At 36.9% G+C, this 27,448-nt stretch overlaps 1 protein-coding gene across 3 annotated transcripts; it reads left to right on the forward strand.

Annotated features, from left to right (window-relative positions):
- The first annotated feature begins 706 nt into the window (after window positions 1–706).
- On the forward strand, window positions 707–27,448 carry LOC131168660 (putative serine/threonine-protein kinase). 3 transcript variants are annotated; one of them, XM_058128267.1, is made up of 8 exons: window positions 707–1,170; window positions 1,291–1,336; window positions 1,666–1,804; window positions 8,812–8,924; window positions 9,074–9,284; window positions 9,657–9,894; window positions 10,793–10,943; window positions 26,543–27,448. In XM_058128267.1, exons 3-8 carry the CDS (start codon window positions 1,732–1,734, stop codon window positions 26,903–26,905), a joined length of 1,149 nt encoding a protein of 382 aa, XP_057984250.1. In that variant the 5' UTR covers window positions 707–1,170; window positions 1,291–1,336; window positions 1,666–1,731; the 3' UTR covers window positions 26,906–27,448. The 3 variants fall into 3 exon arrangements, with proteins under 3 accessions (XP_057984250.1, XP_057984252.1, XP_057984251.1); XM_058128269.1 differs by lacking the exon at window positions 1,291–1,336 and adding an exon at window positions 18,004–18,133 and having other exon boundaries at window positions 713–1,170; XM_058128268.1 differs by lacking the exon at window positions 1,291–1,336 and having other exon boundaries at window positions 713–864.

The following is a 27,448-nucleotide window of genomic DNA, read 5'->3' on the forward strand; positions in this document are numbered from 1 at the left end:
GTCCATGTTTCGTGGAAATCCTTTCATTCACAGGAGTGTGAATATTTTTCGTGATGACAAATTTTTATGCTCAACCAAACATAGGAATAAGATGTCATGAACATCATAGCAAATATTGAAAATATCACAAGCTAAACGCCATTTTAAGAGTAAAAAAAAAGAAAAAAATGAGACAAAAGAGGAGAGGCCGAGAGAGCGTAGAAAGAAAAAAGGAAAGGCAAGAGAAAATAAAACAACTGCAATAATAATCTCCCTTCCTCCCACAAAATTACAAAATATATGGATGCACATTTAAAATTAATGTATAAAAAATAAAAAATAAAAAAATAATATATATATTTTAAATAATGTTATACTTAACATCTAAAAAATTATACTTATAACTATCTATTATTTTTTATTGTGTATCAAAGTATGGACGAAAATAATCTCCATTATTAAAAGGAATTTTCCTTTTGTACCCTAATTTTTAGTATCTTAAAGTACCTTTACAATTATTTATAAATATTTTTAGAAAATATCTATATAACTAACGTAAAATAATGTCTTTTTTTTTAATATATTTATTCATTATATTTTTAAAAATATTTATTTATTAATTAATTTATTATAATTATCATTCGAAAATACCGTCGTTAACCCGGAAGAACAAGCATGATATTTAAGAGACAAGTATAATATAACAAGGAAGAATAAGCGTGTGTGCGCGCGCGCGGGGCGCAACTAGCGGTGAGCGTAAACGGCTGGCATTGAGCTGAGGGAAGCAGAGCGTCGGCCGCCAACCATCGACCTTTTATATGATTGGTGTGGAAATGATGGGGGTGGTTGCGGCTTCTGTTCTCAGGTTAAACCACAAGGCAAGAGGTCACCATCAAGATTTCATTTTCTCCCATTCCTCTCTGTTCATGGCTATGCTTTCGCCCGCCATGACCCTTTCTGTGTCTTCCCATTTTTGATTTTTCAACTTTCAGTCTGCACAAGAAAAGCAAACCCACTACTTCAGTCATCATCATTCGCATTTTATACGTTATGGGTCTTTCCCCAAACTCCCCGTGCTTTAGCTCTAGGGTTTTTTCTTCTCCTCGACTGCTCACAGCAACGGTTCAGTATTCCCGTTCCGATTCACCGCGGTTTGGAGTCGCTTGGCTTGGCCGCTTGGGGGTCACTTAGGTAATTGAGGATTTCCCAACTTTTGTGCAGTTACTTCTGCTTTATTTTCACTTCACTGCGCGGACTGTAGTATTATTTTGTTATGACTTTACGGGTCACTGTCTTCTTTATGCATGTCAGTGTTCGTACTGGAGTTACTATCATTATTGCACTTTCATCGCTCTAGGTAATCTTGGGGCATTTAATTGAGTTGTTTAAGTTGGGTTGGTTGTGTTTGCTCTGTTTGGTTTTTGGAAAACATGGGAAGATAATGAAAAAATTTTGATGTTGTTAATCCTGTTGTTGCTCGTTCTTTTAATTTTGTTGTCCGTCTTTTCACACTATCTTGAAATTGGGACCTGAGAAAACTACAAACTCTGCGTACTTTAGCTGTTTGGCTCAGCTGGTTCGAGTTTTTTTTTTTTTTCCTTGGTGGACTCCCTGTTTTCTCAGATGCCAGACATAGGCTCGATTTATCTTTTTTGAGTCTTTTGTTTTTTTGGTATATGTCGATAGATGTGGTGTTCATGGAAGGATGTGGTTGAGGATTTATTGGTTCGTGGGTCTGTAACGGCGTAAGCGATGAACTGTAGCTGCTTTCCTGCATGGAAATGGCTTGAGGGCAAGAGGGAACGTGATCAGAAAAAACCAGTAGGTAAGTAGCTGCGTGTGATAAAACTCTTGTAAGAGATTAAATTTTCAACATTAAACTCTTTTTCAACGAGTTATAAATTTTCTGGTTGTTCAGTGAGTTCAAATTATAGTGACTATCTAATGTTTAATCTAAACTGTTTCTTTGTAGATATTTCAATTTTAGAAAACCCTGTCAGACGTATTGCTTGTATTTCCTTGATGATGGTGGTATGCATGCAGCCTTTTTGTTGAAATCCCAAGTATGTGTGGGAATAGTGAGTAAATTAGGAAAGTGGGTAAAAGTAGAAGATTGTATATTATTCTGTAGGGAGATTGTTTCTTTGTTTAAAATATTTGATTGTATTATATATTGTAAGATTGGAATGCACATAATTTAGAATTCAAGAAATACAAAAATTGAATTCCGTTTACATGGTATCAGAGTTAGGGTTTCTCAACCTTAGCTAACTATGGCCAGCGGCACCATCAACAGCAGAGGGTCGACCTCTTCTAAAAATATCGACGGTGACTCAGAGGCCACATCCATTGGGGGTTCGAATGGGCTAGACAATACAACCTTTCCATTCTTAGTGGAGAAATTAAATGGAAAAAATTTCCGTGAGTGGACTCAATCCATAAAATTGGTAATTGAACTGAAAGGGAGGCTAGATTATCTTATCGGCGAACGGAGGAAACCAGACTCTACCGACATTGTAGCTTTGCAAAAATGGAGGTCCAAAAACTCCATGGTCACCGCTTGGCTCGTCAACTCGATGCAGCCGTCAATCGGAAAAATCTACTTATTCTTGCCAACGGCGAAGGACATCTAGGACGCTGGTCGTGAGACATATTCCGACGTCGAGAGTTACTTGCAGATCTTCGAGATCAAGACCCGATTGTGGCAGATGAGGCAAGGTGAGAGAGGCGTTACTGAGTATTTCATGGATATGACTCATCTCTTGCAGGAGCTTGATCTGAGCATCAAAGAGAAATGGGAGTGCTCCGGAGACAGCGCACGATACAAAAAATGACTCAAAAACGAATGGGTCTTTGAGTTCTTGGCCAGCCTCAACCGAGATGTGGACGACGTACGGGGAAGAATCCTTGGTCAACAACCTCTGCCATCAACTCGAGAGGTGTTTGTCGAAGTAATGCGGGAGGAGAGTTGACGATGTGTGATGTTGAGGTGACAAGTGGATCGTTTCGGACCTGAAATACCAGCCCTAAATTCAAATGGGCCTGATGTCTCGGCCTTAACTTCAAAAAGCCCTGCGGGATCTAGGCAAAAGTCACAAAGAGGAAAATTATGATGCGAGCACTGTCGTAAGCTAGATCATTCAAAAGATACTTGCTGGGAGATTCATGGAAAGTTTGCAAAATGGAAGCCAAGACAATATCAAAAAAATCATGGCTATCAGGCTATTATTGATACTTCAACTGAAAGGTCACAAGGTGAGAAAAACAATAATACCACTCCAAGTGGTGTTTTCAATCCTGAGCAGTTGGATCAGCTATATAAAATGTTTTCCTCAATTCAAACATCAGGTCAGTCTTCCATTGGTTCTTTAGCTCACCGAGGTAATTTTTTGTCAGCCCTAAATACTATATCCCATTACAAATCACCATAGATAATTGACTTGGGTGCATCTGATCATATAACTGATTCTTATCAATTGTTCTTATCCTATTCACTATATGCTGGAAATCTGAAAGTTAAAATTGCAAATGGATCTCTCTCACCAGTTGCCAGCAAAGGAAGTATTCGCATATCTGATTCTATAACTTCAAAATCTGTCCTACATGTTCCCAAGTTATCTTGCAACTTGTTATCCATTAGTCAGTTAACAAAAGACTCTAATTGCTCTGCTAAATTTGTTTCATCTCACTGTATTTTCTAAGACCTATCCTTGGGAAAAACGATTGGCAGTGCTAAGGCATATGAGAGACTCTACTACTTTGAGGAGGCAAGAACGAGTGAATAATGAAATACTGCAATTTGTGATTCTGCATCTATTTTTAGAGATAGTGAACTTTTGTTATGGCACTCTAGGATGGGTCACCAAAATTTTCAATATTTAAGATGTTTATTTCCTTCTATTTGTCCAAACAAAACATCTTTTGATTTTCAATGTGAAGTGTGTCAGCTTGGAAAACACCAGCGTACTTCTTTCCCAACATCCACGTACAAACCATCCCACCCATTTACTATGATTCACAGTGATTTGTGGGGCCCTCACGATCCCCCAATTGCACCCATACAAAATGGTTTGTTATTTTTATTGATGATCGTACTCGTATTTGTTGGGTTTACTTGTTGAAAGATAAAACTGAAGTTCGTTCTATTTTTGTCAGTTTTCACTCTATGATTTAAACACAATTCCAAACTAGCATTCAAATTTTATGTACTGATAATGGTACGAAATATTTTAATGATATCTGAGAAATTATCTTCAAGAAAATGAGATTGTTCACCAGAGTTCTTGTGTGGATACCCCTCAACAAAATAGGGTCGTTGAACGAAAAAACGATATATACTTGAAGTTGCTCGAGCATTGATGTTCACTACAAATATGGAAAACTATTTTTGGGGAGATGCTATCTTAACAGCTACACATCTCATTAATCGAATGCCGAGTCGAGTTCTTTCCTTTGCCACTCCTCTCCAGAAATTCCAGGAACATTTTCCTACCTCTCGACTCCATTCCAGTCTCCCTTTGAAAATCTTTGGATGTATAGCATTTGTTCATGTTCATGCTCACAATCGGGATAAATTGGAACCTTGTGCCGTTAAATGCGTCTTTATTGGTTACTCTCCTACCCAAAAAGGCTACAAATGTTATGACCCTGTCTCAAAAAAAATGTTTGTTAGCCTTGATGTCACGTTCTTTGAAATCACTCCTTATTTCCAAAAGCCCTCTCTTTAGGGGGAGAAGTGGAGTGAAGATCGGTTCTTTGATTTCTTTACTACTGAATCTATGCCATCTACTACGTCTCCCATTCCTTCATTCCCTGACCCATCTACTGAGTCATTGCATCATTTCCTGACCTGTCATACACAAAAGATCACTTAACCTAAGGGGGAGATGCAGAAAAGCAAAACAACACAAAAATACTTGTTTACTCACGAAAGCCAAACACAAAGAATAGGGAGAATCTCACACCTGAGGCACCAAGAGTGTTGGAACCGGTGATAGCTTCGAGCAACCATGAGTCCACGCCCAATCCCGATCTGGTAATAGATAGTCATGAGCTCCCTTCTGATAAGTCTATACCTGATTACATCAATTTACCTATTGCATTCAGGAAACAAATCAAGTCGTATACTCAGTATCCTTGGTCTAAATACATGTCTTATAAAAGCTTGTCTACATGATATCGTGCTTTTACCTCTAACTTTGATAGGATGAAAATTCCAAAGAATATCCAGGAAGCCCTGGAAATTCCTAAATGGAGGGAGGTTGTCATGGAGGAAATGTGGGTCCTGGAGAAAAATGGAACTTGGGATGTAATGAATTTGCGGCGAGGGAAGAAACCAGTTGGTTGTAAATGGGTCTTTATAGTGAAATATAAAGTTGATGGGATAGTTGAACGATATAAAGCCAGACTTGTTGCAAAAGGATGTACACAGACTGATGACATTGACTACACGGAGACATTTGCACGAGTAGAAAACTTGAATACAATTCGGGTCCTCTTGTCCTTGACAGCCAACTTAGATTGGCCACTATAGCAACTCGACATTAAAAATGCATTTCTAAATGGTGAGTTAGAAGAAGTCTATATGACAATACCATCGGCTTTCAGTAAGAAAGGTGAAGAAAACAGAGTATGTAAACTCAAGAAGTCCTTGTATGGACTCAAGCAATCTCCTAAAGCTTGGTTCGATAGATTTGCAAAAGTAATAAAGAACCAAGGATATCAAATAGGGCAATCAGATCCCACTTTGTTCTTCCAACAGTCTGAAAGTGGTAAGAGAACGATTTTGATAGTGTATGTTGATGATATAATCCTAACTGGGGATGATACAGTAGAGATGGGAAGATTAAGAAAGTCCTAGCTACTGAGTTTGAAGTTAAAGACTTGGGACAAATGCGGTATTTCTTGGACATGGAAGTTGCTAGATCAAAAGAGGGTATTAGTGTCTCTCTGCGAAAGTATATCACTAATTTCCTAACCGAAACTGGCATGCTTGGATGCAAACCTAGTGAAACCCCGATTGAAGTAGTAAAGAGGGTTGAAGACTGCGGAATACTAGTTGAAAAAGAGAGGTATTAGAGATTAGTTGGTAAGCTAATCCACCTATCACATACCAGACCCGATATTGCATTTGCGGTAAGTGTGGTAAGTCAACACATGCATTCACCAAAAAAGGCTCATCTAGATGCTGTGTACAAGATCCTTAGATATCTCTAGGGCTCTCCGGGCAAAAGACTCTTCTTCAAGAAATGTGAAAGGAAGTAGAAATTTTTATAGATGCAGATTGGGCAGGATCAGTGGAAGATAGAAGGTCTACCATCGGATATTGCACCTTCGTATGGGGAAATTTGGTAACTTGGAGAAGCAAAAAACAAAATGTAGTGGCTCGAAGTAGTGCTGAAGTTGAATTCAAGGCAATTGCTCAAGGAATATGTGAAGGACTGTGGTTACGGAAACTCTTGGAAGAGCTATATATTCCGATGAAATTTCCTATCAAACTCTATTGTGACAACAAAGCAGCCATTAGTATCTCTCTCAATTTAGTTCAACATGACAAGACTAAACATGTGGAAGTGGACCGACATTTTATCAAATAAAAGGTTGAAGAAGGAACTATTTGTATGACTTATGTACCTACCAAGGAACAAATTGCAGATATCTTTACTAAAAGGTTAGCACGACAGAACTTTGATGGTCTCATTAGCAAGTTGGAGATGATTAATATCTATGATCCAACTTGAGGGGAAGTGTTGAAATCCCGAGTATCCGTGGGAATAGTGAGTAAATTAGGAAAGTGGGTAAAAGTAGAAGATTGTATATTATTCTGTAGGGAGATTGTTTCCTTGTTTAGAATATTTGATTGTATTATATATTGTAAGATTGGGATATAGATAATTTTGAATTCAAGAAATACAGAAATTGAATTCCGTTTACAGTCAGCCTTTGTCTCGTTTCAGATCAAATAGTTGAACAGTGCATGTTCTTGCGTTCAGGGGCAAGTCCAACCAAATTGTGTCAAACCCATGTTAGCTTGAGTGAAAAGATGCTATACTTTAATCATTTACGTAAACTAGCCAATTGTTTGTGATGAAACTCTAAATCAAGTTGGAGGCATTGTTAGTTTATTGAGCTACCTAGAAGAAAGATATATTATCATTGGTCATGTTGCCTTCTAAAACGCCAACTCAAACACAAAGGCTTTGAATTTATATTTTTCAGCTTATCACTGTCTTGTTCATGTCTCTAACCACACAACCTATATTAAATATGTGACTTTTATAGTACAATGTGTGGCAACATGCAACATTTTCTATAAGCATCCTTCTACTTCATGCAAATGCAGATTTTGTGCTAATGCCTCTATGGGACAAATGCAATGTAAATGTAAATAACTCTGCATATAAAATTTATGTTGAAATTAATGAAGTGCTGGGTGTTATTATTGTCTTTGGCGGATTTCCTTTATTTAATTATTTTGTGGTTGGAAATGAAGAAGAAGAAGAAATTTTTTGTAGGATTGATTTTGTCCTTGAAATATTTTAGATAGTATAGGAGTTTGTAAACCATATTTAAAGGTTCTTAAAATCCGCAACACCTAATACATAAGGCTTCCACACTATATTGAGGACCATTCAGCCTTACCTCCATATTTGTATAGGCTGTTTCCATAACTTGAATTAATTAGCTTGAGGTTTGGATGCAAGTCCATCAAGATCAGTCCCATTTGAAGGTTCTTAAGCATGTTTAAAAATGATGATTGAGACAAGCAAGCATGTTCAGGATAGTGAAAATGAATAAGAATTTCTAGTGCAAAATGTTTTAGTTTTAAATTCCAAATATTTTGAATTTTTTTGGTGGGGGGGGGGGGGGGGGGCTGTGGAATCTCTGTTTTTAGTTGTTATCAAATTGTCAACTAGATTTATCCTTCCTCCTGAACTACCTTCCCATAAAACTGAAGATTTATCCTTTTCCTTATATTTTCCAAAACGGAAGATTTCCATCAAAACAAACACCAACAAAGTCCTGAAGTCCTGAGATATAAAATTTTTAACAGGAAAACATCACCAAATTGATACTAGTTTTCAACAGTTAGTCTAAAATAGGAGATTGGGTTTGTACTAAAAGTGAAAAAAACTCTTCAACTTAGTGTGTAACTTTGCAGACCTACTTGTATGTCTGTCATTATACAATCTACATTTCTTCAGTGCACAATTCTAAAAAAGAGTTTTATGGAATTTTGTTTGTGTTGGAATCAGCTGTCATTGACAAAATAACATTGAAAAGAATTCAGGGTGTAAAATAATATCATAATGTCCAAACTTTATTGGAGTTGTGAAATCTTTAAGAAGGAAAAAAAATGGAGAAAAACTTTTATTTGGAATGATGTTTGTGTGACTAGTATCAAACTCTTTTTTTTGTATTTTTAAATTTTTATTATTATTTTCATATTAATAAGAGATCGTCACGTAGTTTAGTCAATATTTCAGAATTAATAGGGTTTTCTTATTACGTGATGGTTTAGCTGCTGCAAACCTTGCTGCACCCAATCAGGCTCAATGAAAAAATACCTGGCTCCGGTACTGATGTAATCTCATAGATCATTTTTAAGGTTCAAATTTGCAAGATAATTGAGCGATGTTTTTTATTCAAATCCAATATGCTATTTTCTGGTTCTCTTATGGTTATTTTCTTGGTTTCAAGCTCATGAAATTCATCTGACAATGTCTTTACATGCTTCTCTATGTTGGGTTGTGCATTGTTAGAATGTTACCAAAATTGTACTTAGACTAGCTTTTTTTATTCATATGATTTTATTTGTTTGTGGATGGTCAGAAATTGTTACCAACAATGTGAAGCTCTTTTCCTGTAATTCACTGAGATCAGCAACGAGGGACTTCCATCCATCAAGCCGAATAGGTGGAGGTGGTTTTGGAGTTGTATATAGGGTGAGTAATGGACTGTAAATTATTGAGTCTTCTTTATTGTTGTCGCAACACTATTTTAAAGAGCAAGAGGAAGAGTTTCCTTCAGTTGCAATGGTCTGTCCAGATCTGTCTATCTTAGCATTTGCAGAACTTTGGCATTGTAATTGCAGGGAGCTTTAAAAGATGGCACTCAAGTGGCCATCAAGTGTCTTTCTGCAGAATCTAAACAAGGAACGGAGGAATTCTTGACTGAGATTAACATGATATCAAATATTCGACATCCAAATCTTGTTGAGCTCATTGGCTGCTGTGTTGAGGGCAATAACCGGATATTGGTATATGAATACCTGGAAAACAACAGCCTTGCTACTGTTTTACTTGGTAATTATCAGCACATCAGAAATTTAGGTTAAAGTGAGTCGTATTAATTGGAAGGAATTTGATATATGCAAAAAGTTGTGGTTTTTTTGTTTAGAATTAAATTAATTTGTAACTTAATGTCCACCTTATCCTATTCTCTCAAGTTTGGCAGTGTTCTAAAAAAATCATGGGCAGTGAACTGTCCAGCCTAATCAATCATAACATTTGAAGTAAAGTGTTAAATTTTATGTCTGTGTCATTTTTCCACATTTATCTGCATTGTGCAAATCATGATTTGATTTGCTCTAGATATTGTTCTGTTTGGGATTAATGTTCTAGTTTATGAGTTGTCAAACTTCAGACTATGCTAATATATGACATCTATTATTTAAGGATCAAAAAGTAAACATGCTGCTCTGGACTGGCCTAGGAGAGCCGCTATCTGCATGGGCACAGCTTCTGGTCTAGCATTTCTTCATGAAGAAGCTGAGACACATATTGTCCACAGAGATATTAAGGCTAGCAATATTCTTCTTGATGGGAACTTTCATCCTAAAATTGGAGATTTTGGGCTGGCGAAACTTTTTCCAGACAATGTCACTCATCTTAGCACAAGAGTGGCAGGAACAGTGTAAGCAGAACCTTTTGTTTTCCGCTGCAGAAGCAGTGCAAGTATAACTTTGACTACATTTCCTTCTCTGGTTAGCTACCTGCATTGTTTGAATGGAGAATCATTAGTTTCCGTACTACCAAAGTTTAGAAGTCCATTTGTTATCTGTTACTATTAGGCTTTAGAAGTGGACCCTAAGTGTGCCCTAAAGATGTATCTGTTGTGTAATATACAGAATATTCACCCTATTGTGCATTCAAAAAGTGGAATAAATTTTTGTGTATGCTCCAAAGGATTCTACCTTCAAAAAAATTATTCAGAATTCTATGACTATGCTCCACATACCTGTCTACTCCTAATATGATTTTAGCATAAACATGTGGAGTATGCTAGTCATATATGTTGAGTGTGATGTAGATTTTTTGATTTGTACTTTTCAAATGGGTAATGGGGAACAGACACATGCATATTGCATTCACACCAATCACTTATTGCGAACTTTTATCGAAGGTTGATTCTCCTCAAATAGTTTGTAAAAAGGTGCAACAATATCATAACAAGCAGCAAGCTATGACTAGGAAAATTTTGAATGCAGTAAATACCTATAACAATTGCAACAATTCTGCTTTTGAAATATCACTGTGGTTGGCTTTATGTCGTGTAGAAATAATTTTACAATTTAATCATCTTGCATGTGTAACATACATGCGGCTTAATTTTGTGGAGCTTGGAATTTCAGAGATAATATTCTATCGTAATATGACTTTATGTTTAGTTTTATATTGTTTTGTTTTATTATTACTCATCGTGATACGCCCCTTCCCCGGCCACCACATATGCGGAGCTTTGTGGACTGGGCTGCCCTTCTATTTTCTTCTTTATGATTGCATCTCATTACTCATTTCATATGCACTTGCAGAGGATATCTGGCTCCAGAGTATGCAATGTTTGGACAGCTTACAAAGAAGGCAGATGTATACAGTTTTGGGGTGCTTATCCTAGAACTAATCAGTGGCAATAGTAGCAGTAAGGTGGCATTTGGTGAGGACATGCTGGTTCTCGTGGAATGGGTAACATTTTAAACTTTTGTCATCCATTTTGGCTCAAGTTAAAGAACCACATTTCATTTTTTTTTAACTGCAAAAAAGACATAGAAAAAGAAATTCTCCTGTCTTCCTGCGACTTAATGGCAAATACAAGAGTTTTTCTTAATATGTTTAAGAAGGTTTCTACGCGTGAAAGACACTGATACTGAGCTTGTGTGTCAGATTAGGCTACTCTTGTATACATCCTTACAGTTGATCAAGATATGGGCCGCATTAACATAGGAGTCCCATAACCTGTACATTCATGTTTGTTTTAGCAAATAGGAGTGACTTAGAAATAATCAAGAAATTTACCATGTCAAGATAAAAATATGGATTGGGTCTCCACTATATAATTTATAGATTACAAATTAGTTTGATTTCATGACTTTTTAATTGTTGGACATTCTTTTATTTTTGTTGTAAATCTGAAATGAAGTGAAGTTTCAATGAATAAAAAGCAGCACTTAGGGTTAGAGATGGAGAAGATAAGAAGAGAAGAAATTAGAGGGAGAAGGCCCAGTCTCAGTCTCCTAGAGCATACATACTGCTCCAGGGCTGCCTCTTTCTATATTAATAATAGAAAGCATGAAGGACAAAAATACCCCCACTCCCACCATCTAATTACTAAAAGAATGTATTCTCTTCTAAAACTCCCCCTGAAGCTAGACTTGTATAAATATCATTTAACTCTAGCGTCTTACAACTGTTAGACAAAGGTAGGTTTAAATAAGGTCTTTGTGATAACATCGCCTGATTGATCCACAAATTTCACAAATGGACTCCTTACAACCTTCTTGAACATAGCATCCTTGACAAAATGACAATCAACTTTAATTTGCCTTGCCCTCTCATGAAACAATGGATTGCTAGCGATATAAATAGCAGCTTGGTTATTGTTAAAGCATGATATACATTGTTGACCCACTACCTAATAACTTAAGCTTTTAGATAAAGTGGTAATCTAACATGATATCAGAGTTGGTTTTCAAGAGGTCCTAGGTTCTAGTCTTGTTGCATGTGTTAATTTTGTGGTGTTTAAAAGTTTTTGTATTCCCTATAATGGGTGTTATTTATCCTTTTTTTTTTTTTATCTCTCCATGTGCTATTAGGTTGCTTGTGTGGGGGAGGGTTAAAGCATGATATGCATTGTTGGCGCACCATCTTATAGCTTAAACTTTTAGGTAAAGTAGTAATCTAACATCATGCTTTAACAGTTATCACTAAACATATCTATGGGCTTCGTTGCCAAGAATCCCATCTCTGGCATAAGAGACTTCAAGCAAATAAGCTCACTACGGTGTGGGCCATAGCTCATTATTCTTCTTTAGCGCTAGATCTAGCTGGAGAAGTTTGTTTCTTGTTATGCTAGATAACAAGATTACATTCCATAAATGTATAGTATCAAGTAAGAGACCTTTAGTATTCAATAGAGCCAACCCAATTTGCATTAGAGTATATCCCATGATCTCACAATGCTAGGGTAGCCTTGGAGATACCACATAATACTTTATACTACAAACAACATCCTAATTCGGCTGTTTGAGATCTTTATAAAGCGACTCACCATCCTCACACCAAAGGATATGTCAAGTCTTGTGATAGTCAAGTAGATTAACTTTCCAACCAACTGCGTACATCAACATCTGTCTTTCTAGTACAACATCTATGAAAACTTTATGTTAGGATCCATAAGAGTATCTAGCTCTCAATATACCAATCTCACCTAGCAAGTCCAAGTTGTTTTTTAGCTAAGATATGTTCAACCCTTTCTTACACTATTCAATCTCAATACCAAGAAAGTAACGCAGAGTACCCAAGTCATTAATTTGAAATTTTGCTTAAAGTCGTTGCATGAAGTGTTCAATCCCACTATGGCCACTACCAATGATCATGATATCATCAAGATAAACTACGAGAAGTACCACTTGCGTCTTCATTTCACAAACAAAGACCAAATGGTTAGATTAGCACCCAATAAGATCAAATGCAATGATGACCATACTAAATTTGTCAAACTAGGCTCAAGGAGTCTGCCTAAAACCATGAATGAGCTTATTAACCTACATGCTTACCGTCCTCCCTCTAAGCAACATACCTAGAAGGTTGCTCCATGTATACCTCTTCCTACAAATCTCTATACACGAAGGCATTCCTTGCATCCAACTAGTGTTAGGGCTAAGCAAAATTAACAGCCACGAGATTAATACTTGAATAGAATGTACTTGAGAAATGGGAGAGAAGTTCTCAAAGAATCAATACCATATCTTTGAGTGTACCCTTTGGCAAACAATCGAGCTTGAAGTTGTTCAACAGAATCATTAAGAAGATAGTTGATAGTGTAGACCCAATGCACCTAACCAACTCCTTAACAATAGGAAGATCCACAAGTCCCATGTCCCTTGAGTGGCCAGAGGCATCCATGTCTACATCCATTATATGCTTCCACCTAGCAAGTACTTCAACATGTAAGAGAGGGATAGAATTAGAGGAAATAGACAAGGAAAATGAAGTCATAGCAATAGGAAAGTGAAGAACTAACATATAAGCAATAGAATAAGAAAGGACTACTAACTACATGTTCATGTTCCTTTATGTGAGCAATTTGAAAATCCAAGTCAAGCTGAGATGGATCTCCAAAACCAGAAATCTAGATTACGAAGGCTGGAAGAGGTGGCTGTGCATGGTAGTACTAATGCCTGTGCTTGCTTATCAATAATCATAAATCCTTAATTGTTTCTTTGGGTCAATAACTGATTGATTGTGCTTGATTTCCGTCAGTCATGAACCATTAATTATTTCTCTAGATTAGTTGATAGATTTGGAGAATGACAGGAAGCTTTCTCCAAAGTGGTAAGAGTAGGAAACTAGGGATAAGAGGATCAACACATGAGGGGAACGAAGAATCATTGATGGACCCAAAATAGATTCATTGAGGAGTTGACACTAGAGAAATGAGGTGTTGTCTTAAACAAGTGACGTTTGCACTAACATGTTTCAGCGAGTGGGGATCATAACATCTATAACTTTTCTAAGTTCTCAAATACACAACAAAGGCACATTTAATGTCACAAAGAGAGAACTTTTTTTTATCAAAACATGGAATATGAACCAAACATGTGTATTCAAATACATGATGCACAACAGAGGGCACAGATGGGGAATCTGCACCCCTAAAACACTGGAGGACTGTTAAGCACAAAAAAAAACAAGTTGTAAGGAGAGTTAAATCCAAAAGGTTTTAGCAACATGGATATGAACAATAGAAACCATGTAATGTCAACTATATGTTTATTTTTTCATTCAACTTTACCATTATGAGGAGTATGAACACATGTCCCTTGATGAATAATCCTTTTGGCCGAGGAAAAAGACTCAAGCTAATTGTGAACGAATTCAAGTGCATTATTAGATTGGAAAATTTTCATACCAATGCAAACTAAGTTTTTATTTCCCAATTGAATTGAGCATGCATGAAATTATCTTCTAACAAAGAGATACAACCCATACGAGAAAATCATCCGCATAGGACTCAAAATATTAATGACCAATTAAATTCTCGACTTTGCTCAAACCCTAATTGTATGAATGAATGAGAGAAATCAATAAATTACTATGAGATTTGATTCTAGTTGAAAAAATATGTCCTAGTATGCTTTTCTTAAATGACATACACACTCAAAACAAGAAATAAACTTGAACATGGGAAAAACTTGTTTCAGTTTTTGAAAGGATGGATGACCTAAAAAGCACACCATTGATCCAGAGAACACTGTGACTTTAAATTAAAAAAATCCCTGTGACAAGAACTGGATGTACCATTACCACTACTAACGAAATAATACAAGACATCCATCTCAAGCCCTCCACCGATGCCCTTCTTTGTTTGAAGATCTTGAATGACATAATAAGAAGGAAAAAATGATATGAAGAGGCAAGATCCCAAATGTACCTAAATGAGCCACAATAGCACTAGGAGTAGAACACTGAGTTTTTAGATGTTGAATCATGCAGATAAAATTGTTATACTTTTCTTAGGACATGGTAAACAATGTACTCAACCTAGAGTGGCCAAGTGCACTTGAAGTGTCAATAGAATCACGTCATCAATAGACTTATTGGCCCAAGTCAATTTTTTCCATGCACTGTATAATTGTCCTTGCCATAATGTGTGCAAATGCAAGAATTGCCATGATGAATCCTTTGCCTTGGCACGCTATGCATGCCACAAATGCCATCTAATCCCTGTCCTCATCATCTAACACTTTCCCTGCCATAGTACAGTAGTGCGAACCATGGATGAATTATCATGGAAAGAAGCTTAAGAAAAAGAGTCAGAGCCATCTTGGTGATCGGCTGTATTATAGTGTATGCTTCACTCATGGATGGTATGGTCTATGGATTCACCAGCAAGAATCTCATCTCACATTGGTTGATGCTCAAGACTCGATCCAAATGGGAACTTGGCTGCCTAGAACTTTGCCCATTTCGTCTTTATCATCTTATCATTAGGCCTAACTAGTTGTATATTGCATTCCTCCCACATACCCTTCAGAGTGTTGTGATATTCATTGATCGATGTACCTTCTTGGTCATATTTGAATAACTTCGCATATAGGTCTTAAACACGAATTTATTTTGTGAGAAGCTTTCATGAAGATCATCCCATATGACTTCGGGGTGTTTTATGAAACCTCACATTCACGACAATTCATGGCCCGTGATGGGAAAAAATGAGAAACTCTTTCATTATTTTATGCTCAATCAAAGCAAAACAAGATGAGCAATTCGAATTCTATAGTGTTAAATAAAAATTCAATTGACCATTTGATCGAATTTCTATGCTTAGTGTGTGACTCGTTGGTTTTTTAGGATTAGGATTTACAAAAATAGACCAGTCCACAGTATGAACATTCCATCGCCACACATGAAATATGTCATTTCTTCTCCATCCAATCTTTATAAGCCTTGGAGTCTAGAGCCAGAGGAAAATGTAGCAAATAATTGGACTTTTTACCTTTTGTGTTATTATACACATTGCTTGAGACCATAAGTAATTGGAGGATCCAACCAGTTTGGACCAGACTATGATACAATAACCAATACCAGCTAAAGCTTTCGTTGTACAAACCACCCAAACAACCCCCAATACACCACAATCCGCACATACCATTTTCAGAAATGAACAACATGGCAACAATGCAACACTCACTAGCACAAAACAGCATTCTAAAACTGGGTCTAGAATTTCAAGAATCAGGCACAACCACAAAATTGAAGTTACATTACCCTAGGAGGAATTACAGACATAAACAGTCTCCCACTCGTCCTGCCAAAGTTGTCATTAACCACACACAACTGAGCAAACTACAATGAAGCATCGCAGACACTTAAACAGCAGTATAAGCACTCAATAAATATTAGAGAAATATCTTCACTTTTCATCTATAGATTATTGTACAGTTATTAAAGCAAATATTTATGCAGTATTCTTGGTTAGCAGATATTTAGGCATTATTTTTGGAATTATTCTTGGGATCTTGTTCCCTTTCTCATGTATTATATACAAACTGTAACGTTGAATATTTGATATAGAAAAAAGTCCTTCAACTTTGACATGGTATCAGAGCAGGTTCTCTACGTATGCCTTTTTTTCAACACCGTTTGAATTTTTATTTTTTTTGCAATCTTGTCCAACATCACATCTCCGGAGGTTTCCTCCAATCCAACCTCCCCATCAATTCCGGATATGTCTTTCTATATTTTTTCCATTCTGCTAATCACCCAGGTGCCATCCTAATCTCCACCCTTCTCAATGGTGACAATTATCTTACCTGGAAGAGGGCCATGAAAATGGCCTTGAATGCCAAAAATAAGTTTGGTTTCATTAATGGTACCCTCCCCAAACCAACATCCTCCTCAGCAGAAACTCAATTGTGGGAACGTTGCGGTGATATGATCTTATCATGGATCCTCAACTCCATTGATAAATCCATTGTTCACAATTTGATCTATCATGAATGTCCCTGTGATGCATAGCTGGATCTTGAGGATCGTTTCTCTCAACGCAACAATCCTAGAATTTTCAAGTTGAAGCGTGACATTGCTATTCTCACCCAAGGCTCCATGACCATCTCTGTGTATTTTACAACACTTAAAGGTCATTGGGATGAACTCGCTATGCTTGCCTCTACACCATAGTGCACTTGTGGTGTCTTAAAAGAATTAACCCGAATGTAAGATACTGAGCGTGTTTTTCAGTTTTTGATGGGGTTACATGACTCATATGCTTCAATTCTTAGCCAAATTTTGGCCATGGATCCTTTACCTCCTGTTACCAAGGTTTATTCAATTTTGCATCAAGAAGAGAGGTAGCGCCTTCTTCATATCTCTAGTGTTCCAACAAAATCTGCTACCATGGTGGTTCCTAGTAATTTTTATCATCCTCTTGATAGCAAGGGGCGAGGGCGTGGTCGTCCAAAATGTGACCACTGTGGCTGTGATGGTCATTGGAAAGCCCACTATTATAGGCTGCATGGTTATCCCAGCAATAAGTCTCAATCTCATAGAACACCTAATGGAAAATCTGGTTCTTCAATTGGCTGCAAACATTGTCACAGGTTCTTTAACTTCTTCTCGGATTGCTGTCCTTGGCCTCACCAGCGAATAATACCGTCAACTCTTGGATCTTTTATCACCCTCGAACACCAACTCTGCCAATTTTTCCGGTAACCTTGCCTTTTGTCATTCTACTTATTTTTCTAATACTGAATGGATTGTTGATTCAGGTGCCTCAGGTCATATGACTTCCAATTTGTCTTCTCTTGATAATATTCAACTTCTTAATCAGCCATGTCCCATTAAGCTTCTAAATGGTGACATTGTTCCCGTAACTTATACTGGCACTCTATGTTTTTCTCCTAATCTCTCTCTTTCTAATGTTCTTTATGTGCCTTCATTTAAATTTAATTTATTGTCCATCAGCAAACTCACCATTGCTTTCAATTGTGTTGCTATATTTTTTTCTACCTTTTGGGTTTTTTAGGACCTATCAACGAGGAGGCTGATTGGAACAGGTGAAGTACGGGATGGACTTTATCACTATAAACCTTTCTCCGCCTCAGTTTTCCATTCTCAGCGTGTTCCTAACCCTACTCCTTGGCATCAACGTCTTGGTAACCTTCTATTTCATGTATTCCAAAAACTTTAAATATTTCTTGTTCTCATTTGGCTTGTGATGTTTGTGCTTGAACAAAGCACACTCGTTTACCTTTTTCTTTTAATAAAAATAAGAGCTCATTTTGTTTTAATCGGATTTATTATGACATATGGGGTGGTTATCCTATAGCTTCACATTCTGGTGCACATTATTTTTTGATAATCGTAGATGACTACTCACGTACTACATAGGTCTATCTTATGCACATGAAATCTAACACTTTCACTTGCCTTAAAAATTTTTGCCCTATGATTAAAAATCAATACAATTGCACTATTAAGCATGTGCACACTGATAATGGTCAAGAATTTCTATCCAATAAACTTCAAACCTTTTTACACGATCAAGGCATTTTTCACAAGCGCACATGTGTGGATACACCTCTACTGAATGACATTGCCGAGCGTAAACATCGTCATCTTCTTAATGTGGCTCGGTGTTTATGTTTTCAAGAGAATCTTCCCATCTCTTTTTGGGGTGAATGCATTCTCATAGCCACTTATTTAATTAAGTGTACTCCTTCACCCAGTCTCACTCATAAGTACTTAAGCCTTTGCGTCAAGTTGGTGTTCACCTATGTGTATCAAGCCCACCCATGGGCTCCTTCGGTCCTAACAAATCGTATCAGAGCCGACGGTTTGTAATTCTGGGTAAACGACATTATAAAAGTCGAGACGTGAAGCCAATTCTCCTGACGTGCTAACTGTTGGAGGACCAAGTGTGTGACCAAGGCCAATAAGGATCATCTAGGCCTATGATGGATTCGAATAGGGTCAAAATGTGGGAGGTAGGATTGGTTCGAAGGCACGTGGAATGCAATTTGAGGCACGTAAGGCGCCAGTGGTAAGGCTCACTTGAGCAACTGTTGGGGAATTGGGCTTGAGGGGGAGATTGTTAAGAATTTCACTTGTGAGTTTGTACCTCATTGGAAAAATTGAGTGATGGGTGCTTATATACATGGTTGGGCACAAGACTCAATAGGCTTAAGCTTTTGGGTCAAGTTGGTGTTCACACATGTGTATCAAATCCACCCATGAACTCCTCCGGTGCTAATAAGTCACCTTATGAGCTCTTTTTTCATATTCCACCATCGTATACACACTTGTGAGTGTTTGGGTGTTTGTGCTCTGCCCAAACCGCTCACCAACATCGCAATAAATTCTCTCCTCATGCTCTTCGATGTGTTTTCTTAGGCTATCCTACCCATCATAAGGCTTATTGTGTATACGATCTTGAAAACAAAAAAAATTTCGTCTCCCGTGATGTCACTTTTGAAGAAAAGTGTTTTTCCCTATCATCTCATATCTCCAAATCCTACATCTTCTCCAATCCTTCCCCTTCCCGTTCCTGATATCCACCCTTCCTACATTTTACCTACCTAACCAAACATACCTATCCCTAGTCCCTCATCTCTCCCTTTTTATCCCTTGGTATCCTCACCCTCACCCTCTTCCCCACCACCCCTTGCACCTATTTATTCACAGTCAAAACGAGCTATCACACATCCCTCTTACTTGGACGATTATATCTGCCCTCTTTTGCCAAATATATCACAATGTTAAAATATTGAGAATAATTAGGCATTTAATTAAAAATATAATCCTTAATGTATGAATTAAAACGTCTAATTATGCATCTTAGACGTATAATCACACCCCCCAACTAACGTTTTATTAGTCTCTAGCAAATAACGTGAATGCAATCAAATTAGGGGAAAAATAACTAAAATTCCAATACTTATGAAAATCACATGCCATGAAATATGTTTAATGAGTTTAGGAACGCAGAACACAGATTAATCCAAGTTACGTATCAACTGAGAAATTTATACATCATTTAGTAAAACAACCAAGATAATTGAGTGTAATAGAACTCACGTGTACAAGAGAGGATCAGAATTTCAAGATTAACCACCAGCAAACATTAACGGTTTTAAACACACCAATTAATCATAGACAACTGCACGGTCTTACTCTAATTCAAAACCATTGTACTGGCGGCTTTCACACTATTACACTTTAAAAGACACTCACTTTCTTGATTAGTTAGGACCTCGATAGTAGGTCACGCTACTACACTTTAAAAGGTACTCACTTTTTGTTTAGTTAAGACCCCGGTAATAGATTGCCCTTTCCAACACACAATTGTTCCCCTCTTTTTGATTTGTTTTTTCTTTTCTTTATGCAATTGATCCCTAGCTTGTTTCTTGTTTTCATTTGTTTCAATTTTTTTATTTTTTATTTTTTATTTTTAAGCCATTAGGATATGGTTCATTAGAGTCCCAAAAAATTGAAATGTATATCAACCAGAAATGATCTAAGGTAGTCTTTTTAAGTCTTCTAACCTATGTAGTGTGTGAAGCAAGACTTTCAACATCCTTCTCTTGGTTGAAACTAAGCGAAATGGATAAAGCTCTCTTTTGATTCAAACTATGATTATACTACATCCTACATGTTCCATATCCTCAAAAAGAAAAAAAAAAAAATTGGCATGTAATGTTCACAAATAAGGAATTCAGCATGCTTTGAGCTCAATACCAGTATTTCCCAAAAGGTGGACCTAACTAATGTGCAAACATCACATGCAATTTTCACATTGAAACTCATCAGATGGCAGCACACAATTGCACACAATATCACTTACAAATGCTCTACCCCCAACTAAAATATAGCATTGTCTTCAATGTTTGAAAAGAGAAGCAAAAGAATGATACTGAGGGAAGTAGAAGCGTACCTAGGTAGAGAAGTAAGGGAAAAGAAAAACTGGAACTAAAGGAAAATGTACCTGCTAATAAACTAAAATAAGACAAAATAAAACAAAATGAAAAGCAAAGGAAAGAAAAACATCACAGTATGTTTGGTGGAGGCTCGGGAGGAATTTTTGGTGGGTGCAAGTCTATAAATTAAATCGGCGAGTCTCCAAATTTGAGTAGCCACAATGAATCAATTTTGTCACCTGCACGAGAGTTAGCCTAAAATAAGTCAATGCGTTCTAAGGTACCAGACAAAACATGTGCAGGTTAGCTTCCTTGTTTTAACAAGAAAGGATTTTTATTCAGTATATTTTTCAGGAAATTCAATTCTTTAAGAACTAGTCTCTGAAAAAAAAGTGTCAGAATAGTTACCTTCTGTTCTTCAAAAACATCAACATCAGAATTTTTACCTGGTTTCTTGAAATTTAAGCTCTCACCATTCTGTTCAGCCTCCCTATCTAGTGCATCAGTCACCTTACCATTGCGAAGATTTGTTTCAGCATTGCACTCCTTGACATTGACTCTAGTAGAGAGAGATGGTTCCACAGCTGGCAATCTCTGAGATTAAAGTACCACAGGTTGGTACTCTTTATTAGTCTCGGCCTCCTCATTTATTGACTTCTTCACTTCTGGGCTTGTTTCCTCTGGTTTTTCTTTGACTTCATCTATCTCAGTTGTAACTTCAAGTGCCGGGACAACTATTTGTCTATCAATGAGTATCTCAGGTTGGAAAACTTCTTTTCCACTTCTCGAAATAATAACGGTCTCTGCTGTCTCAAAAGAAACATTATATATTTGTTGTTGCTGCTGCTGCTGGTATTCGTGAGGATTAGGCTAAGGTTCTATCGGAAATTCCCCTTTTTTTAAGATATTTAACTCTATGCTCATCTTATTAATGGTGCCCTGCAATTCATTTACAGTTTGCATATATTGCTGAAGTGTATCCTCAAGAGACTTCTCCGGTGGAGTAGGTGCTACATTAGATTGAAATCCTTGAGATGCATAGCTTTGAGAGATCTGTTGTGGTTGATACTGATGCTAAAAGACAGTCTGATGATATGACGACTAATAAGGGGGTGCATACTTGAATTGACTGATTTGTTCCTGCAAAAATTGAATTCTTTGTGAGGGAGAAAATTTATGCAAAAATTCACATTCTGTATCAGCCTAATTAGTGACAGAATGAGACATCAAAGAATTAAACCACATCTTAGCTCTATCCTTCAAAGAGGAAGTAAATAAACGAAGTCTAGTAAATTCATCAGTTCTAGCACTAGGAAAAAAAATATTGCAAGTTAACTCAAACTCCGTCAGGTGTCAATAAGGACACTCGGATTGCATCCCATAGAACTGAGGTATCAATGACGTCCTCCCACACTGAGTCATGAAATTAAGTGCGTTATCAGATAAAACAGTGTAAAATAGTACAGTGGTGCATGTAGGCTGCAAAAACTCCATAAAATTGTATTGTGCAGGTGCAGCCATATTTTCTTTAAAACTTTTTTTTTTTTTTCATGAGAAAAATCAAAATAACGGGAAAAACACTAGTTTGAAACTAATACTAACATTCCCCGGTAACGGCGCCAAAAACTTGACTCACTTCTAAAAATGAGTAGCACTATGGCTATCCCAAGTATAGGAGTTACGTTGTGTAATAATTAGTCCAAATAGGCCAGATTGTCTCCACGGGAATGCAGATTAGTTTTACACTAGCGCGAAACAGGGAAAGAAAATAAGAAAACAATCTTACTGAACATGGTTCATATTCGGTTTCTTTGGGGTTTTGAAATATTTATGACGAAATTAAAACAAGCAAAATCTGAACTACGAATCTAACATGCATAAACTAACCAAACAATTCACTAATTAAATACTTCACATAATAAATCAAAAGCAAGAACCTCATTAATCGGTATCAAATAAAGGCAAACTAAACTTAACAATTTCAAACAAATTCAACACCTTAATAACGTAAATTAAAAAAGGATCCAATAACATCTAAAAATAAGCTGAATTTAACAATGACTCAACTAAGTGAAAGTAAACTAAACTAAACAACAAATAAGCTCAACAAAATCTTAAATAAACATAACTAAACTTAAACCACTAAAGAATTCCCACAAGATATAATGACATTTAAAGTGAAGTAATAAACAACGAAGTACCAACAATATATTTAAAAATGACATTAAAGTGAAATAAAGCAATTAAATGACAATAAGGGGAACTTTAAATAAAAATAACTTGAACTTAACAATAAAAATAACCCGCAGAAATAAAGTAACTCAAATCAAAAATAACTCAAGCAACAATAATTCCCATTAATAGCTTCAATAAAAATGATTAACTCAACAAGGTTTAACTAAAATAAATCCCAAATGAATGCTAAAAAAAAAAAAAAAAAAAAAAACGTCAATGCTGGATTAAATAAAAATAAACTACAAACGCAGTATTTAAATGAAATAAAAATAAACTAAATAGTAAAATAACAAGAGAGAGAGAGAGAGAGAGAGTGAGAGAGGCCGTGAGCTGCTCGGTTTTCCCAAGGGAGAATGCTTCCCTGTGCGGCGCAGGAACTCCCAGCAAGAAGACCCTGCTGCTGCCCCCTTTGCTGCCTTTACTCCTTTTCAAACCAGCGCACACTCACTCCAAAACACACACATATTAGGCTTGCATGCCTGGGTCACATCAAGACCCGACCCACTTTATTTTTTTATTTTTTTCTTTGTTTTCTTGTTTCTTCTTTTTTATTTTTTTTATTTCCCAACGCACAAACCCAATTTCGACCTTCCTACAGCCCGTAACTCTCAAAATTCCAAACTCGAAAGTTGTAGAGCTCTTTCTTGGTTTTCTACAGCATTTTGAATCGTCTCGATTGTAGCTCGAACGAGAAAGTTACGCCCAGAATACGAAGTACGGTTGTTTTTTAGCTTCCAATAATTGCCCTACAATAAAAAAATACCAAAAAAAAAAATAAATTACCCAATAAAACTCAAATATTATAAATAGATCACAATGTTAAAATATTGAGAATAATTAGGCATTTAATTAAAAATATAATCATTAATGCATGAATTAAAACGCCTAATTATGCATCTTTGACGCGTAATCATGACACAAAGCTCGCTTGGTGGCCAACAGCTACACTCAAAAGATTTGGATTATCATGACACTTTTGCTCCTATTGCTAAACTAGTTACTGTTAGGTGTGTTCTTGTAGTGGCTACAATTTGGAATGGACATCTTCTTCAATTGGACGTCAACAACGTTTTTCTCCACGGTGACCTCGATGAGGAGGTTTATATGACCCCTCCCACCGAGTTATTGCACATAGGGGGAGATTCGTGTTTGTCGTCTTCAGAAATCACTCTATAGCCTTAAGCAAGCCTTTTGCAATTGGTTCTCCAAATTATCTATTATTTTACTTGTTGAGGGTTTCACCCAATTTCAAGCTAATCACTCTCTCTTCACCTGCTCTCAGGGTAAGTCTTTTATTCTCATACTTGTTTATATTAATGAAATTCTCATGGCAGACAATGATCTCTCCGATATTAGCAATTTCAAGGCCATGCTTGCTCAAAAATTCAAACTCAAGGATCTTGGCAAACTGAAATATTTCCTTTGGCCTCAAAGTTGCTCGCTCTCCCACTGACATATTTCTTAATCAACGAAAATATGCTCTTGACATCCTCACAGATAGCGGTCATCTTGGTATTCGTCCTGCCAACTTTCCCATAAAACAAAACATCAAGCTCAATAATATTGATGGTGATCTTCTCTCCGATCCAAGCTTGTTTTGACGACTCATTGGGCATTTGATATATCTCACCATCACTCCTCCCAACATTGTGTTTCCAGTCAACATTCTAAGCCAATTTATGCACCCGCCCAAACAACCACATTATGATGCTGTTGTACGTGTTCTTCTGTACATTAAGGCATTTCCAGGCCAAAACTTATTTTTTTCTACTACCAACACTTTTCAAGTCTCAGCCTATTCAAATTCGAAGTGGGCTAGTTGTCCACTCACTCACCACTCCACCACCCGTTTCTTCATTCACCTAGGCCCTAGCCCCATTTCCTAACGCACTAAGAAACAAACTACAGTCTCTCGCTTCTTCGCCGAAGCTGAGTATCGGACACTTGCTTCCACTACCTGTGAACTTACATGGCTCAAAACTCTTTTAAATAATCTTGGTGTACCACATTCCCAACCTATGCTATTATATTGTGACAACCAAGCAGTTCTTCACATTACCCAAAATCTTGTTTTCCACGAACGTACAAAACATATAGAAATTGATTGTCATGTTGTTTGTAAAAAATTACGGGCTAGCCTCATTTTCACTAAGCACATTCCTACCCACGGTCAACTTGCCGATATCTTCATCAAAGCTTTGGGTTGTGAACCCTCCTAAGACTTATCACGCAAATTGGCCATTACTGATCTCCATGCTCCAACTTGAGGGAGAGTATTAGAGAAATATCTTCACCATCCTTCTATAGATTATTGTACATTTATTAGAGCAGATATTTAGACATTATTCTTGGTTAGCAAATATTTAGGCATTTTTCGTGGAATTATTCTTGGGATCTTGTTTCCTTTCTCATGTATTAGATACAAACTGTAACGTTGAATATTTGATATAGAAAAGAGTCTTTTTTCAACTTTGACAATAAACAACACCCGGAGCAGATAGAAGTATATGCTAGCATGAAATGAGCACAGTATGATAACAGTGTCATCACTTCACCACCAGTCAGAGAAAGCATCAAAACAGCAACAGCATTCTACCAGAAAGCTGTCTTTACATGAGCAAACTACCATGGCCACACTGCCATGAGGAGTGGCTTATGGCTGAGAAAAGTAGGATGTGAAACCCAAAATGTCTCTCAAATCGGGAAAAGAAAATCTCTACATTTAAGAGTTGACAAAGGAGAGAAAAGGAGAGAGGGAGAGAAGAGCTGTAACTATGTTAGATTACTTAGGTTTAGAGAAATTTAGTAATCTGATACCAAGTCATAAATCTGAAACAAATTGAAGTTTTAATGAAGAAAATGCCGCACTTGGGGTTAACAATGGAGAAATAGAAAACAGAAGAATAGATTAGACGGAAGGACCAGTCTGCAGTCTCCTGGGCATAGATCTGGCTCCAGGGCTGCCCTCTTTATATATTATAAAGAAAAACATTAGGCGAAAATACCCCCACTTTACACCAGCTAATTACTAAAATAACAGATTCTTTTCTAACATTTTTTTCCCACCCACATTCATTTTTATTGTTTTCCTACGTATCTGATGGGGGTCAGTGCCCAATTTAATGCATACAGCATACTTGAAAATATCCCTTAGGGGGGAATTAGCCAGAATCCGCTGTCTTCATGGACTAGCAATGCATGTGAAAAAGAATTGGATATTCCATTCAGATTTCATCCATCCCATAGATTTCTTAAGTCTATGCAAATACATGGATGGGGAATCAGCGATATATTATTCATTAGAGCTTAGAAAAAATTTGATCCATGGTCCTTCCGAATGTTTAGGATCATTTGAGTTTCTTTACAAGTAAGAATTCCTTTCATATGCTGACTGAAATATAAAAAATATTGCAGATATGGAAACTGAGGAAAGAAGAAAGACTTCTGGAAATTGTTGATCCAGAGCTGACAGAATATCCAGAAGATGAGGTACTACGATTCATAAAAGTTGCACTTTTTTGCACACAAGAATCAGCAAGCAAAAGACCCTCCATGAAGCAGGTTGTGGAGATGCTTTCCAAAAAGGTAAGCCTAAATGAGAAGGTACTAACAGAGCCAGGGGTGTACAAGGCACATACCTCGCGGCATGTGGGTGCTAGTAGCTCACACGATACATCTTCTTCCCTGGTGATGAAAGGGAAGCAGTTGGCTAATCCTTTTGTTACTTCAACCAATTTTGACAGCTCTCACAGTGTAACACAGATGCTTCCCAGGTGATTCACAGATCAGTCTCGCATGTGCTCATCCTCTTCTTGTAACCTCTTCTTTTTGCCCTTTTCAGAAGCCTGTTAAATGACCTGCTCTTTTATGATGTTCTAAGAACACAGGAACATTTCAGAGAACAGCAAATGCAAGCAGAGTGAAGAAAATGGTCATGTTTTGTTTACTGCTCTATGCTGACATTCTGCCTTGTATTGCTTTTGACTTCTTTTGTCAACAAAAAAATTAGGCTGGGAAGACCTTGGTGTGTTTTACCATGCTCAATATCAAATGGGAAGGAAAGTAGTTGAAGAGCAAAGCGTCTGTTCATCCTGGGATGCTCCTCTAGAACAGGTTGGGAGCAATGGAATTGTCTAATTCATAGAAATATAGGGTCTGTTTTGTATTGTGATCATGGTTGGCCAACTGCGGATACAGTTGCAATTACCATTGTGGTTGATGGAGTTGATGTTATGCTTGGAGATCGTAGTTGCAAAAAGCATAATTTGAAACTTATGTTAATGGATTTCTGAAATTTAATAATTTTTTTGCAACCATCAA

Source organism: Malania oleifera, chromosome 11, assembly GCF_029873635.1.
Source record: "Malania oleifera isolate guangnan ecotype guangnan chromosome 11, ASM2987363v1, whole genome shotgun sequence".
Classification (NCBI taxonomy): Eukaryota; Viridiplantae; Streptophyta; class Magnoliopsida; order Santalales; family Ximeniaceae; genus Malania; species Malania oleifera.